This window comes from Tachypleus tridentatus, chromosome 3, assembly GCF_004210375.1.
Source record: "Tachypleus tridentatus isolate NWPU-2018 chromosome 3, ASM421037v1, whole genome shotgun sequence".
NCBI classification, from domain to species: Eukaryota; Metazoa; Arthropoda; class Merostomata; order Xiphosura; family Limulidae; genus Tachypleus; species Tachypleus tridentatus.
In genome coordinates, this window is record NC_134827.1 from 79,209,419 (window position 1) to 79,226,744 (window position 17,326).

A 17,326-nucleotide genomic window follows, 5' to 3' on the forward strand; every position below is an offset into this window, starting at 1 on the left:
GTGAAAATATTACAAAAACCCAATTTAAAACTTGACAGCAGAAGAGTGAAAGAATTGGGTCAGGAGATGAATGAGACATTGGAAACTTTTTTAATCAAAAGTTTTGAATATTATACTCATCATTGAATGGAAAAAGGATGGTGGTTACAAGACAGCTCGTGGTTGTTAGGGTTAAGATGGTTGTAACAAAACAATAGGTTATAAATTTATAAAGTAAGTGTACACAATCTAGGATTAGTAATGTGATTAAGAGGCTTGCTGGAAACTGAAACATGTATAAAGAGCACCTGCATCTTTCACAATATTCAGAAGTTTCAACTGAGCTCTTACTGTTGGAGCTATATCCATTTTATGTAAAAACGGCTCGTTTGGGAAAATTTTTATGTAGAGGAGTGAACAACATTGCGACCTTCTTCGCTCCTCTACGTAAAAAGTTTTCCCAACCCAAACGAGTTGTTTTTACATATATTTCTCTACAAGTGGGCTTTCTCAGCATCACTGATTATATCCATATATGTGCTGCAAAAACTATCTTGTGAATCAATTTTTCTGGTTGTTTCAAAAGTTCCAAAGCAACCAACCTCACAAGTAAGTAAGTTACCAGAAAATGTGGGCTAGTCTGTTGTGTTTAAAGCCCAGTTTGTTAACAGGTACTTCGCTGTTGTGCCTTTTTTTTAAATAAAATTTTAAATTTGTTCTTTGAGATAACTATAACAATGTTTCATTCATCTCTTGCACATTATCACCTACATCTTGTTTTTGTTATAACGTGTGTGTGGGTTAAGTAGGCATTAATAAGCCAGTGTGTAGCTTTGTGCTAAAAGAAGCAATCATTTAAGTGGGAAAACTTCTCAATAGCATGCTTCAGGGTTTGTTCAAGTTGTTTTAACATGTGATTATTGATCATGTGTCAGTGAAGTTTGTTATCATTGTTCTCACCATCATTACTCTTAATGATCACATGTTCTATGACACCAGGAATATCTCCATTATATAATTTTAATTTCAGTGAGTGTTAAACTATGTGAATAGGCCACTAGGAAAGTTTGGCATCAGACTTATTAAACCAATGTAATGCCATCTTTCACTGCTACATAACTTTCTGTGTAATTTTGTTTAAATCATATTGGTAAAGATTAATTCAGACAAATTATGCATAAACTCTTACTATTATCAGATTAAAGTGAAACTTGATCCTTACAACATTACCAACATTCAATGTCATTAAGGTTGAGAAAGGAGTTTACCAAGATAAGTTATCAAATGTAAAACTCCTGTGTACAGTATGTAAAAGTACAGTTGTTTACATGGGAGTTGCTTGGCCATCATGTTATAGTAAATAGTTAAGAAAGTGAATAAAGATTAGATTTCTCTAGAACAAAAACTACTTCCACATCAATCTACAATCTCCCCCACCAACTGGATTGTTATTCTCCATCAGTTTAGTGTGCCCATTATTAAATTCTGTCAGCATATTGGTTCAGATACACTTTGTAATTATGCTATCCTGTTATTTTCTGTCATTTTTCACACACTGATATTAGATCAACCTGTCAAAGTCAAATAATTTATTAAGGTGTAGTTGAAGGACTGCACTATAATTATCACTTAAGTTTCATCTGGTTATTGATAAACAAAACCCACAGCCAATTTCAAAGTACTTTATTTGGAGATTCATTATTAGAGATTCTACAATAATTCAAGAATTAAGTTAACCAGCATGCATTGAATTAAACAACCAATGAATGAAAACCTAAAAAATCCTTACAAAAATTTAAATTCCATTAAACACAGATATGGAAGTTCATGTGTTATTTACGGTCAAGAGACATTTTTGTATAAACTAATTTGTTTCATTTATATAACAAATTTAGCTAAAACTATTTTGGAGATGAGCAATCCACACTATATGTTAAAATAATTCAAACTACAATATTTGACCCCAGAGCAACCAGGTTTTTATAATTCACATTAGTGAGTGGAAAAACAAGTTAAGAGCCCATTTAAAGAAAAATAGCCACTTTAATTTAGTTATACAAAATCAATATCAAATACAACTACATGGAAGTAACACTATATTAAACAACAGATCTGAAATGTATCATAACTGCTATAGTAAATACAATTCCAAAGACAATTTTCAGTTCTACATTCATGGACTAAACCCACATAACAAAAGTACATAATATGAAATGCTTTTCTTATTACCCAACACAACAGTTTTTAAACAAAATTTCCTTTACTTTTAAACACGTTTCAGCTTCATACAAGAGGAAAACACTAGGGACTGCTAATGTTTCCTATAAATACTGTAGCAAAAATATAAAAATGCACTCTACCACAATGGAACTGTTTCCCATTCTTTGTTAGAAACTGTAGAACAACTAGTGCTAGCCAACTTTTTTGTAGAATGTTTATCAAAACGCTTAGGCACTTGAATTACTATAAGCCAAAAAAAAGTATTAACAATCATTTTGTGTAAAATATTCATTCAAAAGCTTCTAAAATAATTATTCAACTGAACATTTACTAGAAGATAAAGCTTTATTTGGTTACAAATAATTTCATTTTATATTAATAATTTACACTGAAAAATCACACCTTGTATATCTAACTTAAAGCTGAAGACAAACACAAGTAGTACTACACTAGTAAAATCGTTTACATCTACTGCTGCATACAGATTTTAATATAATGGAAATTGAGAAAAGTGCTCAGCTATATTTAAATTATATTAAATGTTTTCCATCTGAAAAAAAATAAATTTGAATATCTATACTTCCACTTCTATGTTTTATTTACATTTTCCAAAATAATTACTCAATTTTTTTTTTGCTAAGTACTCAAAAACATATCTGTTATTTTACATTTGATCTGTATCAGGAGGTTATGAAGGACACACATTGAAATGTTTCAGACTAATCCTTCCTTCTCAACATAATATTCAAACACATCCATTATGTGTAATTTCATGGTAAACAAACCTGTTAAAGATATCAAATACATTAGTGTTGTTTTCCAAAAGTATTCAGATTATTATTATGTTAAAAAGTGCTGATTGTTAATTTATTTAACAAACACATCCCTCCGACTGAGGTTGTTGATGACTGGTCAATTTAATCTGGTCTGGAAATTCATTATAAAGATCAACTTGTGACTCCTGGCCAAGTGCATCCTTGGCAATTGTCTGAAAGGCTTGTTCCACATTGGTGGCCTCTTTAGCACTTGTTTCAAAATATGGAATGTTGTTTTTCATCTGACACCATCCTTGGGCTCTCTTTGTTGACACCTGCGAAGAGAAACAATTTCTCTTACATCTACACTAACTTGTTTTTTGTGTTATTAATTTACTTTCCATTTTTATTGAACCAGATGAACTAGTGATGTCTATAGTGCTAAACTGGATTAATGTTAGAAAAAATGTATCCATGTTACAGTACTGTCTTGTGAATCATGTACATGTGGTTCCCACATCTTGGAGCAGAATCACATTACTGGATCTTTGGATCTATGTTTGGAATGCATTACTATCTTAAAATAAAATGTGAAGTATTTGTGTACTGTTCACACAAGGACAAGTTGGTGTGCGTAAATGTCATTTTGGAAAGTTTCAGTATGGTTGGACACACCATTCTTAATCTTTTGATAACTTATTAGGATATATCTGACAGAGGCAATTTGCTTATTTATTTATAACAGTGTATACTGATCATACTTCTATTAATTACAATTTAAACCATAAAATTGCTTGAGACTAACAGATGTATTATTGCATTTGAACTTTCAGTAGCTGGAAGGAACGTGTTTAATTTAAAAAATGGAACATTATTTAACAAGTGCACAAGTCTTTTGTTAAATGTTTATCACAGCAACATTTTCTGATGGCAAAAGGTCCCAAAAATGTAAACTTTCATTTGCCAACCATAAGCTGCAGTAATCTCATATTTCCAACATCTATAAAACTGTACACATTAAAGTCATCCACTCATCCAGATTCACTTGTATAAAAGAATATTAAACATGTTTATGGATCAATCACATTACCGAAAAGTCTACATTTGTTCGTTCATGAGATTGCCAGATTATGTATACTTGCAAACAGAGGTTGTTAATCCTTATAAAACAAGGGACAATTCATACAAGAATTAAATATTCACCACATTTATAGCTGCATTACTCATATACCATCATGACATACAATGTCCCTGTAGAGGTTACGGCAACTATCACACACACATAAACGTTACTGTATAACTAACATGTTTATCACTAAACATGTTATTATTACACCACTCAAGTGTCATGTTTTTCCACTTGTTCACATCTTACACAATGTGTACATTACACTAAATATAAACTGCAACTACAAAAATATTTACTAAAAAAAGTCATTTTTACTCTTATGGCCCTTAGATTTATACACAGTAAAAAAACTTGATACATCACCATGCTTGACCACACTGGTACTACAAAATTTACACCTTGACCTCAAGAGCAAATCAGTCTCAAAGACAACAGTTTCAGAGTAAAAACAAAACTATTAATCTAATTCTACATAACATGTATTATTATGTTTCTCAGCTATCTGATTATAGATTATTGGGTAAAAAGAGGAAGAAATCAGTTACTCATTGACAAGTTCAACTGTTTCCATAAAGAGTCAAGGTCAACAAATAAGATCATATTCCAGGAAACTCTTAGATGTGACAGTGAAACCTTAAATATTTTTTTAATGGTTTTCTGTGATCTGTTTTTGAGAAATAATACTGTCAATGACCCAAGATCAAGCTCTCTCTAACACCATTGCATTAAATGCTATAATAAATGCAGAGTGATTTATGTGTCTTATAATGAATCAAAATACTTTATGATACTGTTTATAACTACTTGAATAAATGCAAGAGTAAGTATGAAAAACTCATCAAAACTGTAGATATTTGGTTATATCCTTGAACAGACAGACTTCTCCAAAATAAACTATTTTTGTTTTGGCATCCTTCCTACACCAATATGTAATCAATGTAGTAGGTTGTCCAGAAATGTAATAATTCTCACGATACCATATAGAAACTGAAAATCGAATAACTTATTGGTTTGTTGGTTGAATCCAACATTTGTCACTTACTAGGTGTCTTAATTGCTTGCTGTTTCAACTCTACTCAGAGCAAGTTTTGTAGCCCCCAAGGCATCATGGCCAAGAAGGGCTTTCATCTGACTTTCCTCTACAACTCCAAACTTGAACAAAAAGTTATCAAAACTACATGGAACATCCAGGCATTTGGCCATGAATCTGTTACTGAACGTAAAGGAAGCCATCCTTAGATGAAAACAGATTGAGGGAAGCAGTTTAGACAGACCCTCGCACAACAGTATGTGAGCTTGCAGAAAAGCTAGGCACAAGCAAATCAAGCATTGTTAACCACCTGAGTGCTATTGGAAAGATGAAAAAGTTAGTTAAGTGGGTTCTGCATGAGCTGATTGAAGATCAACAAAATCGGCGTGATAAGACCTGTCAAGGATGATGCTCCAAAAATTGAATGAATTTGGAATCGAGGGTTCTGCCTCAACCACTATTTCCCAGACCTTTCTCCTCCATATTTTGATTTTTTCAAGCACTTTGAAAATTTTTTGAACAATAAATGCTTTCAAAACTGGGCAGCTGCAGAAGAAGCTTTCAGGGAGTTCATTAACCATAGAAACTGATTTCCACAGCGGGGGCATAAACAGCATCATTACACATAAGCAAAAGTGTGGTGAAGCAAATGGTGCTTACTTTGATTAAAGTATGTTTTACAACACTGGTTTATATTTTTCCAAACTTTGCAGTTCAAAAGTGACATTTATTTCTGAACGACTAAATAATAATAAAGGTTATTCCTTCTATGACTGCTTACATGGGGACTATTTTATTAAGTTGCAAGCTGAAAATAATTTATTTAATGGAATTCTCTCTATATATGGTACTTTGGTTAAGAGCTTTTGGTTTTATTCTGTGATCTAGTTTCAGCATGATCTCTTGCCTTTTGTTTAAGCAAACACTGAGCCATTTCTTTATGTAATCTATTATGGTTGGTGCTATGTGAAAATTAATGATAAACAAAATGAACTATGGAGACAAAACAATGTTAATACATAACATACTGATGTTCTGAACATGCCAGAATTAACGTGTACACAAATTTTTGTTGTTAAAAGATATTTTGCCTTCCAGGTCTAAAAAACAAAAATTACTGAATTACATAAAATTCACTGATTAATTACAATTTTTGTATGTAAAATAAGATTCCATAATGTTTCCCATGTTGGTAACAAAGTATAAAAATGCAACGACTGTTCCTTGTTTCCCTGATTTGTGGGAACCACATGTTAACTTGGATATAGCAAGGAACAATATAACTATACAGTAACTCCACTAAAACAAATATCCCCCAGTGGTCCAATGATAAAGTGAGCTTATACCCTATAAATATCTGGTTATAATACACACAGTAGAAACAGCACAGATTACTTGTTGTGTAGCTTTGTACTTAAACAGTCATTAAAAACACTACAAGTAAAAATTTGACATGTAAAGTAACATGTCTTTGAACACAATAAAGTGAGAAAGGGCAGAGTAATTCAGTGAGCAATGCTCCATAAAAAATCATAAAAAATTGTGTAAAGTAAAGGGTAAGCAAGATGCACATGAACACAGAGGTCAAGTGCAACCACAAAATAAAATCAATTCATACTTTAAGTCAAATATAAAATGCAGGCCTGAACAAAGACTAGTGGTTATTGCTATCATTTGTTTAAAGTTTCTCTTTCATGGTCTAAATTCTTCTAAAATAAAAATAGCACAAAATTTCAGATAAACCTTTGTAATACCAACAAGTACATCTAGATCCTTGTACGTTAATATTTAACATTTAGAACATGCACAATATTTACCGTTCTGTTTTCCAGATCTACTTTGTTTCCAATAACAACAAAAGGGAAATTCTCTGGATTCCTGGGTGAGGCTTGAATGAGAAACTCATCCCTCCAAGAATCTAAGGACTTGAACGAATTAGGGGCAGTCACATCAAAGACAAGCACACAACAGTCTGCTCCTCTGTAGAAAGCAACACCCAAAGATTGGAACCTTTCCTGGCCAGCTGTATCCCAGATCTGCATGAAATAAAAATTTGTTTAGCATACCCATTCAAAAGCACTTCAAGAAATTACTATAAATATAATTTTTCACATCAAGATGGATGCTTCACATGGAGGCATACAAGACAGGAATTAATACATGGACTGGAATACCTGGTGTGGATTAAGATACTGAAACATACTCGAAGGAGTAAAATAGTGCTTTAGAACTCAACATTCAATACTTGGGTCAAGAAAATTCACTACATTAATTTATGCCCCTAAATTATGGATAATTCTGTCAACTGCTTTTTTTGTCATCCTCTGCTGAAGACTGGATGAACTTACAAAATTTTTAATACCTAAATAACACCACCATTTAATGTGCCTCTTGACATAATTTAAAATCTGAATATTACAAAAGTTTCATCCTACACTTGTCCAGTTTACTAGTTCACCTATTAAACATTCAAATACCACAATGCCTTTTATGAGGAAATGACATTTACCATTTTATGTTTAAAAATACAATTTTTAAAATATTATATTCTTGTACAGAAACTAACAACTTACAATTAAGGTTTTTTGCTGACCAGAACTTTCACAAACCAAGGCATTAAGGACATTATACAAGCTACAACATGGAATATAGGTTAAATATTTTATGACAAACCCTAATGTTCTGGTTTAAAACAAACCCAGCCATTGGGTTCAGTAATCTGACAGTAAATTAATTTTGGGTCTTGCATATTTATAGATACACTAACTTCCATCTTTTTTGTCTTTCCTAAGCCATGTGAGAATAAACTTAAAGCACTCAATGATTATTACTCATTAATTTAAAGCATTTACACATTATACTGAGTTATGGGTTTAATTCCCACTAGTACTACGTAATCATACATAAAATACATCACTTTATATCAGATATACACAGGGAGAAATGCACTAAGCTTAGCAGACATGTATTGCACAGGAACATGGAAATTAGAATCTCAACCAAATATATCCACCCAGATGCTCTCAGTTATCAGTTGACAAAGTTATAGTTCCTAGCCCCAAACACACATACAGACACTCCTCCAGTTATCTTTTATTTCATACATTCAAAAAATTCTTGAACTCGAAACACTAGAAAAATACATATGGACATTAACAAAAAGAGGTAGGAATAGCCATATCTGGAACATTTTTAAAAACAGCTAAATCTATGAATCAGTGCAAACCCATTTCCACTGATGTAGATAAAAGACAAGATCTCATGGGATTCTAGCAACCAGTGAAATGAATATATGACTCGTTAGAACAGGAAATGAATCAGATTAAACTATTGAAATATCAATGAAGAACTGACATAAGCATACAAATCCAACTCTAGCAAGGTCATTAAGGTTTCCACAGCTCTCAAATTTAATGTCGAGGGAGGAATAAGTGAATTGGATGGAAGTTTTATCGTCACATCAATATAAACAAAGTACTTCCTCCAATTGCAGAATGAAATCATCATAAGTTAGTCCAAGCATCAGAATCTGTTGCACTGAACATGTAGACCTGAAAAAAAAGCTATTCTAATACACAAAAAAGGTGAACTTGTATCTTTACTTAGTAAATCTTTACACCTACCTGCATTGTCACAAGCCTGTCTTCAACCAATAGTTCTTTTGTCAGGAAATCTGCACCTATTGTTGCCTTGTACTGGTTACTGAACTTCCTATTAACATACTGGTTCATAAGTGACGTCTTCCCAACCCTTGAGAGTAAAAATACATGAATACACTTTAAGAGTATAATTTGCTTATTCTATATCAAATTAAGTTTACTACAAAGAACTTGTAAATGAATTGCACAACATCTAGGTTTCCAAATAATATGAAAATTAATCAGTACAGTCAGTGCTATGAAAAATTACTTTTCAACCAACCCTCCAAGCTTGATACAAAGGACATTACGTACTTATGATAGAGTAGAACGCTCAAGGTCATTTCAATGAGCCAGTTTTCATACAATAAAAATTGACCAAACATCTTTAAATATATCTTATGTTTTAAAAGTTTGGTTTAAGTTAGCTTCATATAAAACTTGATTCTGAACAAAATTTTCAGAGAATAGAAACTGTCACTAATTTTTCATTTGAGAAGTACATCAAACAAGTTTACAACTCTTTACCAACTGAAATTTTGTTCACCACAAACAAGTGAACAAACTTTTACAGTACACTCACTCTAATACAGATGTCCACTCCAGAGCCAATAGAATCATCACATACCATCACACAAATCATCATAATGCAAGCTCAAAAAATGGTCAGTTACTAAAACAAATGCATTTTAAAACATTTACTCTATGCTCTGGTAAATATTAAACATATAAACTAAACTTCAAAAATTTTATAACCCTCCTAAGTAAAGATGATACAAGAGAGAGAGAGAGTGTGTACACATACATATATTCACTTCAGAAAACAAAAAATATAGGTTTAATAAATTGTCATACAAAATAACTCATTAACCAAAGTGGTTTCAAAAGGTGGACCTTTCCAAAGCACTCACTTTGTAAGCTTTCTATCATTTTATAGATCTATCAATTACATGTAGAAAACAAGTACTGATAGAAAACCTTATCAGTGCTTCTTAATTGCACAAATTCATACTAATTATATCCAACCATGTAACTTATGTTCTACTACTAGAAAACCAGCATATATCTGATAACACACTGTGACACAGTAGCAGAAAATTTATATATAAAGTCCATACAGCTTAAGAAATCAATAGGTTTCCTCTGGCTTTTCATATTTTACTTTCAATAATTATAGTGAATAGTTTACATTGAGTAACCAATTTAAGTCACTTGTGTGCTGAGACAAGGACAATTTAATACAACTGGGAATCAATTAAAGGTAAATATACATCACTGTAACTGAAAAGCACTGAATGTCTCATTTAAGTCACACAGAAAATTGTAAAGATACTAGTCAGATGTTAAAAACATAATTATATACATTTTTTTTCTGCCCAATCCAAAGAACAGCTTAAAACTTGTAAAGAAGCTATTATTGAGAACATATTCATTTGTTGATTTTAAAGCAGTCCCTTGTCTTTTTCTGCTTAATTTTTGTACATGTCCTGGCTGTTACATTTCTAAAATGTCACATCAAGTGATTTGATCATTTGCTAACGAATCACAGCTTTGGATACAAAGTTTAAATATGATTGGATAGGGAGAATTACTTTTCATTAGAGTAAATAAAGTGGTTTGGACAATAGTTTATTTATGGTTTAGTGGGAAAGTTAAGGCAGAACAAACCTGTGGTACTGATGAAGTACTTTCAATGGAAAATTAAAGATTTAAGAACAAATCACAGTGCCAGTAATTTTTTAGTGTGTTTAGAACATTTACTTTTATTAAAGTAGTTGCATTTATGAAAGCTACAGAAATTTTTTTCAGAGAAGACATCAGATAAGCTCAGAAAGGTTTAGTGAACACAAGAGTGAAAAAATATCCTATTAAGCTCAAATTCTTAGTTTTGTTTATCATATTCAAACAATGCATATAAAAATAAACTGGATTCTTAATTATTTCTAACTGCAATGGATTTTTAACATCAACTGTTACCAGTAGTAAAACAAGTGTTCATTATTTAGTTGTTAAATTAGATTTACAGATTTACACAACACCAAGACATATGTTTTAAATGCACAGACAAAATGATGGTCCCACTGTCTTGGCACCAACAATACACTGAATACAAAATGTTCCTATTACCTCTAAAAAATTTATCCAAGAACTTTTTTTTTAAATGTGCTAATGGTGAAGCCTGCTATTCAAAATATTGGTTTTGTAAAATAAAACAGTTTAAACACCTACTGAAAAATATGAAAGATCTATAGAGAACATAGAAAGTCAAGCAAAAAAATCACACCCAACACATTTACGAAATAATCATTATACATACCCACTGTCACCCAATATGATAACTTTCAGTAAAACCTTCTTACGTGATGTCATTGTTGCTTCTGAAACAATTATAATAGGTTCTTAAATTTCATCCTCTACAATAAATCCTCACAAGTAACATAATAAAACCAATACTTACTATAGGTATTTAAATATATATATATATATATTTTTTTATAAGTCAAGTACTAGTTTTAAGTCCACTTGTAAAAAAAAAAAAAAAAAAAAGTTGAATTCAGTTTTATGCTTAACACTCAGGAGTTAGACACTAATACTAAACTCTGCACCATTTCCCCTAGTGGCAAAGCTTCTACAAGGTTTTGGATTTAGATGTCTTTGCATTTTTCATTTTAAAGTTTCTTATTAATAATTCATCTTATCTAAACAATTATCTTGATTTGTAAAAGATGTCTATATTAAATGTCTTCTACTTCACATTCTCTCTACTGTTACAAGCAATTGTAAAACATAGCATATAGGCCTTTCTCATAAGCTTTAAATACCCTGATAAGCAAATTAAACTTTTTACTTTCAGAACTTACACACAACACACAAGTACATTTTAGAGTTAGTTGTTTAAAATAAAAAGAGAGGACTGGAAAAATCAACCTTTTAGAAATATCTCGCACAGGTGAATTAAAATCCAGAAAACTTGTCCATTACAACATCTACAGTTAAATTATTTGAGGGGTAACTGACAAGGGATTTCCTAGTGTCCAGTTGATCCTTTCTTATGCACATGTAGAACTACAATGGAACCCCTCTAAGCAGTCACCCCTTGAAAGCAGTCATTCAATCACAGTCCCTTTTTGTTTACATAATCCTTAATTATGTACAGTGGAACCCGTCTAATCAAGCCAGTTTGTCTCAGTCCTGAAGGTGGCTGCTTTAGAGGGGTTCCACTGTATTTGTAAAGTTGAGCATTAACCTAAACACGTTCAAATGGATAAATATTTAAACCACAAAAAAACTTTATAAAATTCCATTTCAGAGTTGATAAATAAATGTATCTACTAGAATATTTTCATTGTTTGGATCATCTGTCACTACGCCTGTATACGTGATACATGATGTGCAATTAGGTGCCACGTATTAAAAAAATGAGATTAAAATGTAATCGTACAGTTGAAAGACCTTAGGAAAGTTTTTGTAAGATATTAGTCAAGTTATAAGCCTTCATCACAGAGCCACTGGGGAGGGAGGGGGGGCACTTGAGGCGACAAAAACACAACCTGACAACTATAAGAAATTCTGCAATGTACAACAAATTATTTGGCCAATGCCACAGTCAAATAATACAGTGGGCCAAACACAAACAGCTACATGCAATTAACACATTCATTTTAGCTATAATGAACATGAATATTATGAAGCCCATTCTGATCAGACATTAAACCCAGTAATCTCAGTCTGAACCAGTACTCTAAAACTACTGCTTGAAATAAGGCTCAAAAATCAACTCAAACTCAGTGTTTGTTACAAATTGAGGTTTTTCTTTAGTTAGTGCTCTTTCACTACATTCTAACAAGTATTTTGAAAAAAAACAAAAACAGTTATCTGGAAATGTATTAAATATTATTCATATTTGTGTTTGCATGGTGTAACTGATAAAAATTGCACATCAACTGCATGTTCATAAAATTAAAGCTATCAGCTAAGTGTTTAAATGATATGAAAAAATGAAGTAGGTTTACTAAAGTCTGTGAATTTACAGAATTAACACACCTAAGGGAATGAAAGTACAAAACCTTGATAACACCATTTTTTAAGCACTAAGAACAATTCTGATCCTTCTACAAAAATATCACCTTTTGGAAAATCTACAAGTCCTAAAATGACAACTAATCTGATAAAAAAAATTTAGCTTGTTTTAGCTAAAGCATAAAAAACTTTACTTAATTCATGTGCTCAAATTTGCTAGCAGTTTGATTCAATTTCCCATTGTTGATATAATTAAACTTTAATTTCATAACTTTAGTGAATGACAGATGTCAATAAGCCAGATTAAATTCTATAGCTAAACATGCTCAAGTTTTTAAGTAAATCAACACATATTTAGAACATGTGAAATTCTACTTGAATTATATTTTTTCAAAGCTGCAGAACTGGCATTATATATTTTTAGGTTAACAAGAGTTCTTAGTTACCAAACACATTGAGTTTTGAATGCCCTTCTTAAAGGATTGTTTATATTTTAACCAACACAAACTGGACATAAATAAATGTTATATCCATTGCAAAGGTAGTTTAATTAACAATAGATATTTTTCTCTGATTATTTTAATGACAGAAACAAATGATCAATAAATATCAAATAGCAGAGGTTAATAATTAATTTCATATACTTTAATAAAAATTTGTTGATGCATTCTTACAGGCAACTACTGGCCCTTGAAACCATTTTGATCAAAACCATTAAGAAAGGGATTAGGCATAAGAAAGGGAACAAATTATATACAGACCAACAGTCAATAATGAAGTAAATGTTAGAAAAATGTCTTTAGAGTCGTCACAAACATCACAGCTGGAAAATTTGTTAATGATTTAGATGAAATTATAAATATCACTTTATTCATGTTATTGTAGGGAGGAAATTGTGCTTCAGTGTACATATATGTTGCCTTTTGTTAAATTTTGTGAAGGCTACTTTACTCTAGAACATCAGCATGGTTAGATTACAATACACTTGTAACTTATATGGAGTCATACACACACCAAACTGGCATTCCAGGGTTAAGAGCTATTTGATTAGCCATCACTGATTTTGAAATAATAGCCTAAAAGAAAAGCATCTATTTCAAAAAAAAACACACAACCAACTCTTGAGCTATTCTACTAGAGTATTATTGTTTGACCATTACTCTCATGATTTAAACTACACTGTATTTAAGTGATAACAGGGTGAATACCCCAGACATATGGAAACAGTCCAGCTTGCTTATCAGTGGGTTACAATCAGTCAATGTGTGTACAAGAAAGTTTTTATGAATGCAACAGAGTATTCTTAGTCATAGAACTCTTACATTAACAGAAGTTCTACATTCAATAGCAAACCTGCACCCAGTATACGATCAATTTATATACAAACCAAACATTAAAACTACAGTAAAGTATGTTTCCTGGTGGAGCATGAAGTCATTTATACCCAGTTTGTATTCAGTTAATACAATGATGTACAAGAATTCTGATAAAGGGTTGCAAAAGAGATTCTCCAATTGCTACTTGACAACCTGCCATCTAATGTAAAATGTATTGTTCAAGAACATGTGAAATTTATAGTGAATAAACAGTTTTGTTAATACCTCTAGAAGTAATCAATTTAAATAATGTCTGAGGAAAATGATACTTTAGCATTGAACTGTACAACTGAAAAATGAATTTCTAAAACATGCAGTCATAAAGAGATACATATATACTTCTTTGTTAATTACAACCTAAGAAATAACTGAACAAAACAATGAGTGGTTAAAATCAGAAATAAGTAATGTCACTCATGCACACAAATTAAACTTAGCATAAAATCTCACTGCCTGAGGTACTGGCTAGGTGATATTCCTACATCTCTATTACCAAAAAATGTGTACTTGACTGAAAAAAAAAATTAATAAAAACAAAGAATTTTACACTAAAAATAATCCAGTAGATTTACACTCATAAGAAATGATATTAACTGATAGAAATAAGCTACCTTCACAAATGAACAGGAAAGCATACCTAGTAACAAGTATAGCTAATTAAACAAGTTCAAAGTACATTATTTATGAAAACAGTAGTATGTAAATTCCAGACAATCAGTCAAAACTGTGGAATTGTAATCTTAAGAATATTTATAATATGTCATTTAAAGTGAGAATGTTAGATATAAAGATGTAACGTGATTTCATGTTTGTGTCAAAATTCCTGAATAAATATCTTCACTTAGACTTCCTCCTAATAATACCTTGACAAAGCAAAACATTTTTAAATGTTTTGGACTTTTCACTGAAAGAAATAAGCAAGCTTAATATAAAACAATGTTTTTAAATCCATTTTTATCACTTAATATGCCTAATATACTTGTTTCACCCTCAAGAGATCAATGATTTGTACCATTGTCTTTAAAGTGTCATATCCAAACAATGATAGAGGCCTTCTGTTGTACTATAGATGAAATCAATCTTCAGGGTGTTCAGAAAGTCACTGTGCACTTATATATTTATTAACAGACATGTTTCAATATAGAATACAGGAGTTGAATACAATGTTGAAAGTGACCACTGTTGGCATCAATACAGGCCTGGATCCTTCTTATTTTGTTTCTAAACACAGCTATCAGTTGCTGGCTTGAAATAGACTGAATAAAATATGATTACAAAACTTCACAGTGATTCTCCGAACACCCTGTATTATTGGACTATAATATTACTATTAGATTCCACATGGCATAAATCAATACTTTTAATGAATTTTAAACAACCAACATAAATAATAAAACACAACAACATCCTTTTCGGGTATTTCTCAGTTTTGTTTAAATCTTAAGACAATTTAAAGTGTTTTTCAAACTCATTAACAGGAAAAAGACAATGCTGGCATTTTCTATTTTTCGTTCTCAGCTGTAAGCCTAATCCGTAGGGCAAAAAACTAGTCACTTTATTACAGCTAACCCTAGTCAACTATAGGCGAGTCTTTCACTATTACTATTAGTTCAACTTGCAACTCTAGCATGATAATTACTAAACAATAGTATTAGTAGTATTGCATTGCGACATTTGTTTACCGATGTAATTTAGTTTAAATAGAATGTCTTACCACGTTAAAATCCTTATACACCTACAAATATGAATTACAGATAAAAAGCCACATTTATCAAGTGAAGCAGGGAAAATTAAACTTACAACTTAGAGTTACAATTGGGATAAAAAGAAATTAAACAAAATAAGACAACCAAACAATGCTGATAATTTACCACCTATAATCTTGTCACGAGATCAAACAGCAGACGTCATTACCAATAATCTCATGTGAAAGAGGGCGCTTTTGTATTTCTGTATGGTATTGTTCTATGAAAGTAATCCATTAATTAATACACTGGGTAATTTAATAAGCATATGTATATAAACTGAAAACAAAATAAATTAATTGCGCGTTTTCCCAGCGAATTCATTACTTGTGGTATTTAGCGAGTTTGGTACTTTTATGTTGATTATTAATACTGACATTTTGCTAACACTGTTAATAAAATTAACTTATTATACTAACTATTCTACTCGTAATATAATTATTGATCTGATTTACTTTGAATTTCGCGTAAAGCTACAGGCATAAGGGGGCTATCTGTACTACCCATCCCTAATTTAACAGTGATAAACTCTTGGGCTACTCTTTTACCAATAAATAGTAGGAGTGACTATCATATATATGTAAAAACAGCTGGTTTGAGTTGAGAAAAATTTTATGTAGAGAAGCGAACAACGTTTCGACCTTCTTCGGTCATCGTCAGGTTCACAAAGAAAGAAAGAGGTAACTGGCCGATAGCTGACCACATGTTTGAAGGTAACTGAATGTAGGAATGTAGAGGGCCTGAAAAAGCAAACCTTTCAGGACTAATTTAAAAAATACATAAATTAGTATCTTATAGTTAAACACTTGTATCACATAAGTAAATCCGTTGGCCCATCAATAAGCTTGAAAGATTATAATACTAAAACTCGAAGTGGATACAGCAAATATTGTGTAGCTTTGTGCTTAGTCACAAGCAAAACAAAATAAGGTACATTAGTAAAACAGAACCTAAAACTCATATTCGGATATGCAAACTTACGATGCATTTTCTATATTTTTATGTCATGTAGAATTTTTCACTCTTTTTCGTTTTTTTCTAGGTATATATAATTTTCACATACTGCTTTTGTCAAGTGAGTGTTTTAGTTGGTTTCGTTCTAGCTGGCCTGGCATGGCCAAGTGGGTTAAGGCGTTTGGCTCATAATCTAAGGATCGCGAGTTAGAATTCCCGTCGCATCAAACATACTCGCACTTTCAGCCGTGGGAGCGGTATAACCTGACGGCCAATCCACTATTCATTGGTAATTCAATCACAACTATGGAATGGAGTAAAAAGCGTACTAATTGTACGCTCAGTTTCGTAGTTCAATGTTCTTATTTCCAGGTAACAGTCTAAGTAAACCATGAAACTGATTTTGTTGGTTCTTCAGTTGAAAAAAGTCAACATGTAGGCAATATATCAGTTTATAACTAAACAAATTATATTTCACAA

The 17,326-nt window shown here is 31.6% G+C and overlaps 2 protein-coding genes across 4 annotated transcripts in view; one reads left to right on the top strand and one right to left on the bottom strand.

Annotated features, from left to right (window-relative positions):
- The window catches only part of LOC143247290 (ras-related protein Rab-5C-like), a 25,739-nt gene extending 18,550 nt beyond the window's left edge, over positions 1-7,189 (top strand). Inside the window, exon 7 of the mRNA XM_076495069.1 lies at positions 6,946-7,189. Within this exon, the coding sequence (XP_076351184.1) occupies positions 6,946-6,965 (20 nt within the window). The 3' untranslated portion in view covers positions 6,966-7,189. The remainder of the gene's footprint in view (positions 1-6,945) is intronic.
- Positions 1,647-16,103, bottom strand: LOC143247291 (ras-related protein rab7-like). Of its 3 annotated transcripts, none has more exons than XM_076495071.1 (5): positions 16,019-16,103; positions 11,069-11,129; positions 8,737-8,863; positions 6,931-7,149; positions 1,647-3,289 (listed from the first exon to the last, which is right to left on the bottom strand). In XM_076495071.1, exons 2-5 carry the CDS (start codon positions 11,119-11,121, stop codon positions 3,071-3,073), a joined length of 618 nt encoding a protein of 205 aa, XP_076351186.1. In that variant the 5' UTR covers positions 11,122-11,129; positions 16,019-16,103; the 3' UTR covers positions 1,647-3,070. The 3 variants fall into 3 exon arrangements, with proteins under 3 accessions (XP_076351186.1, XP_076351187.1, XP_076351185.1); XM_076495072.1 differs by having other exon boundaries at positions 16,022-16,091; XM_076495070.1 differs by having other exon boundaries at positions 15,862-16,036.
- Between the last annotated feature and the right edge of the window lie 1,223 nt (positions 16,104-17,326).

Bases quoted from the DNA above. Each gene is read 5' to 3' on its own strand.
- LOC143247291 (XM_076495071.1), bottom strand. From the start codon at position 11,121: ATGACATCACGTAAGAAGGTTTTACTGAAAGTTATCATATTGGGTGAC. The intron at 8,864-11,068 runs GTATGTATAATG...TTTACTCTCAAG, and splicing joins ATCATATTGGGTGACAGTGG to GGTTGGGAAGACGTCACTTA. The intron at 7,150-8,736 runs GTAGGTGTAAAG...TATTTCATGCAG, and splicing joins ACAGGCTTGTGACAATGCAG to ATCTGGGATACAGCTGGCCA.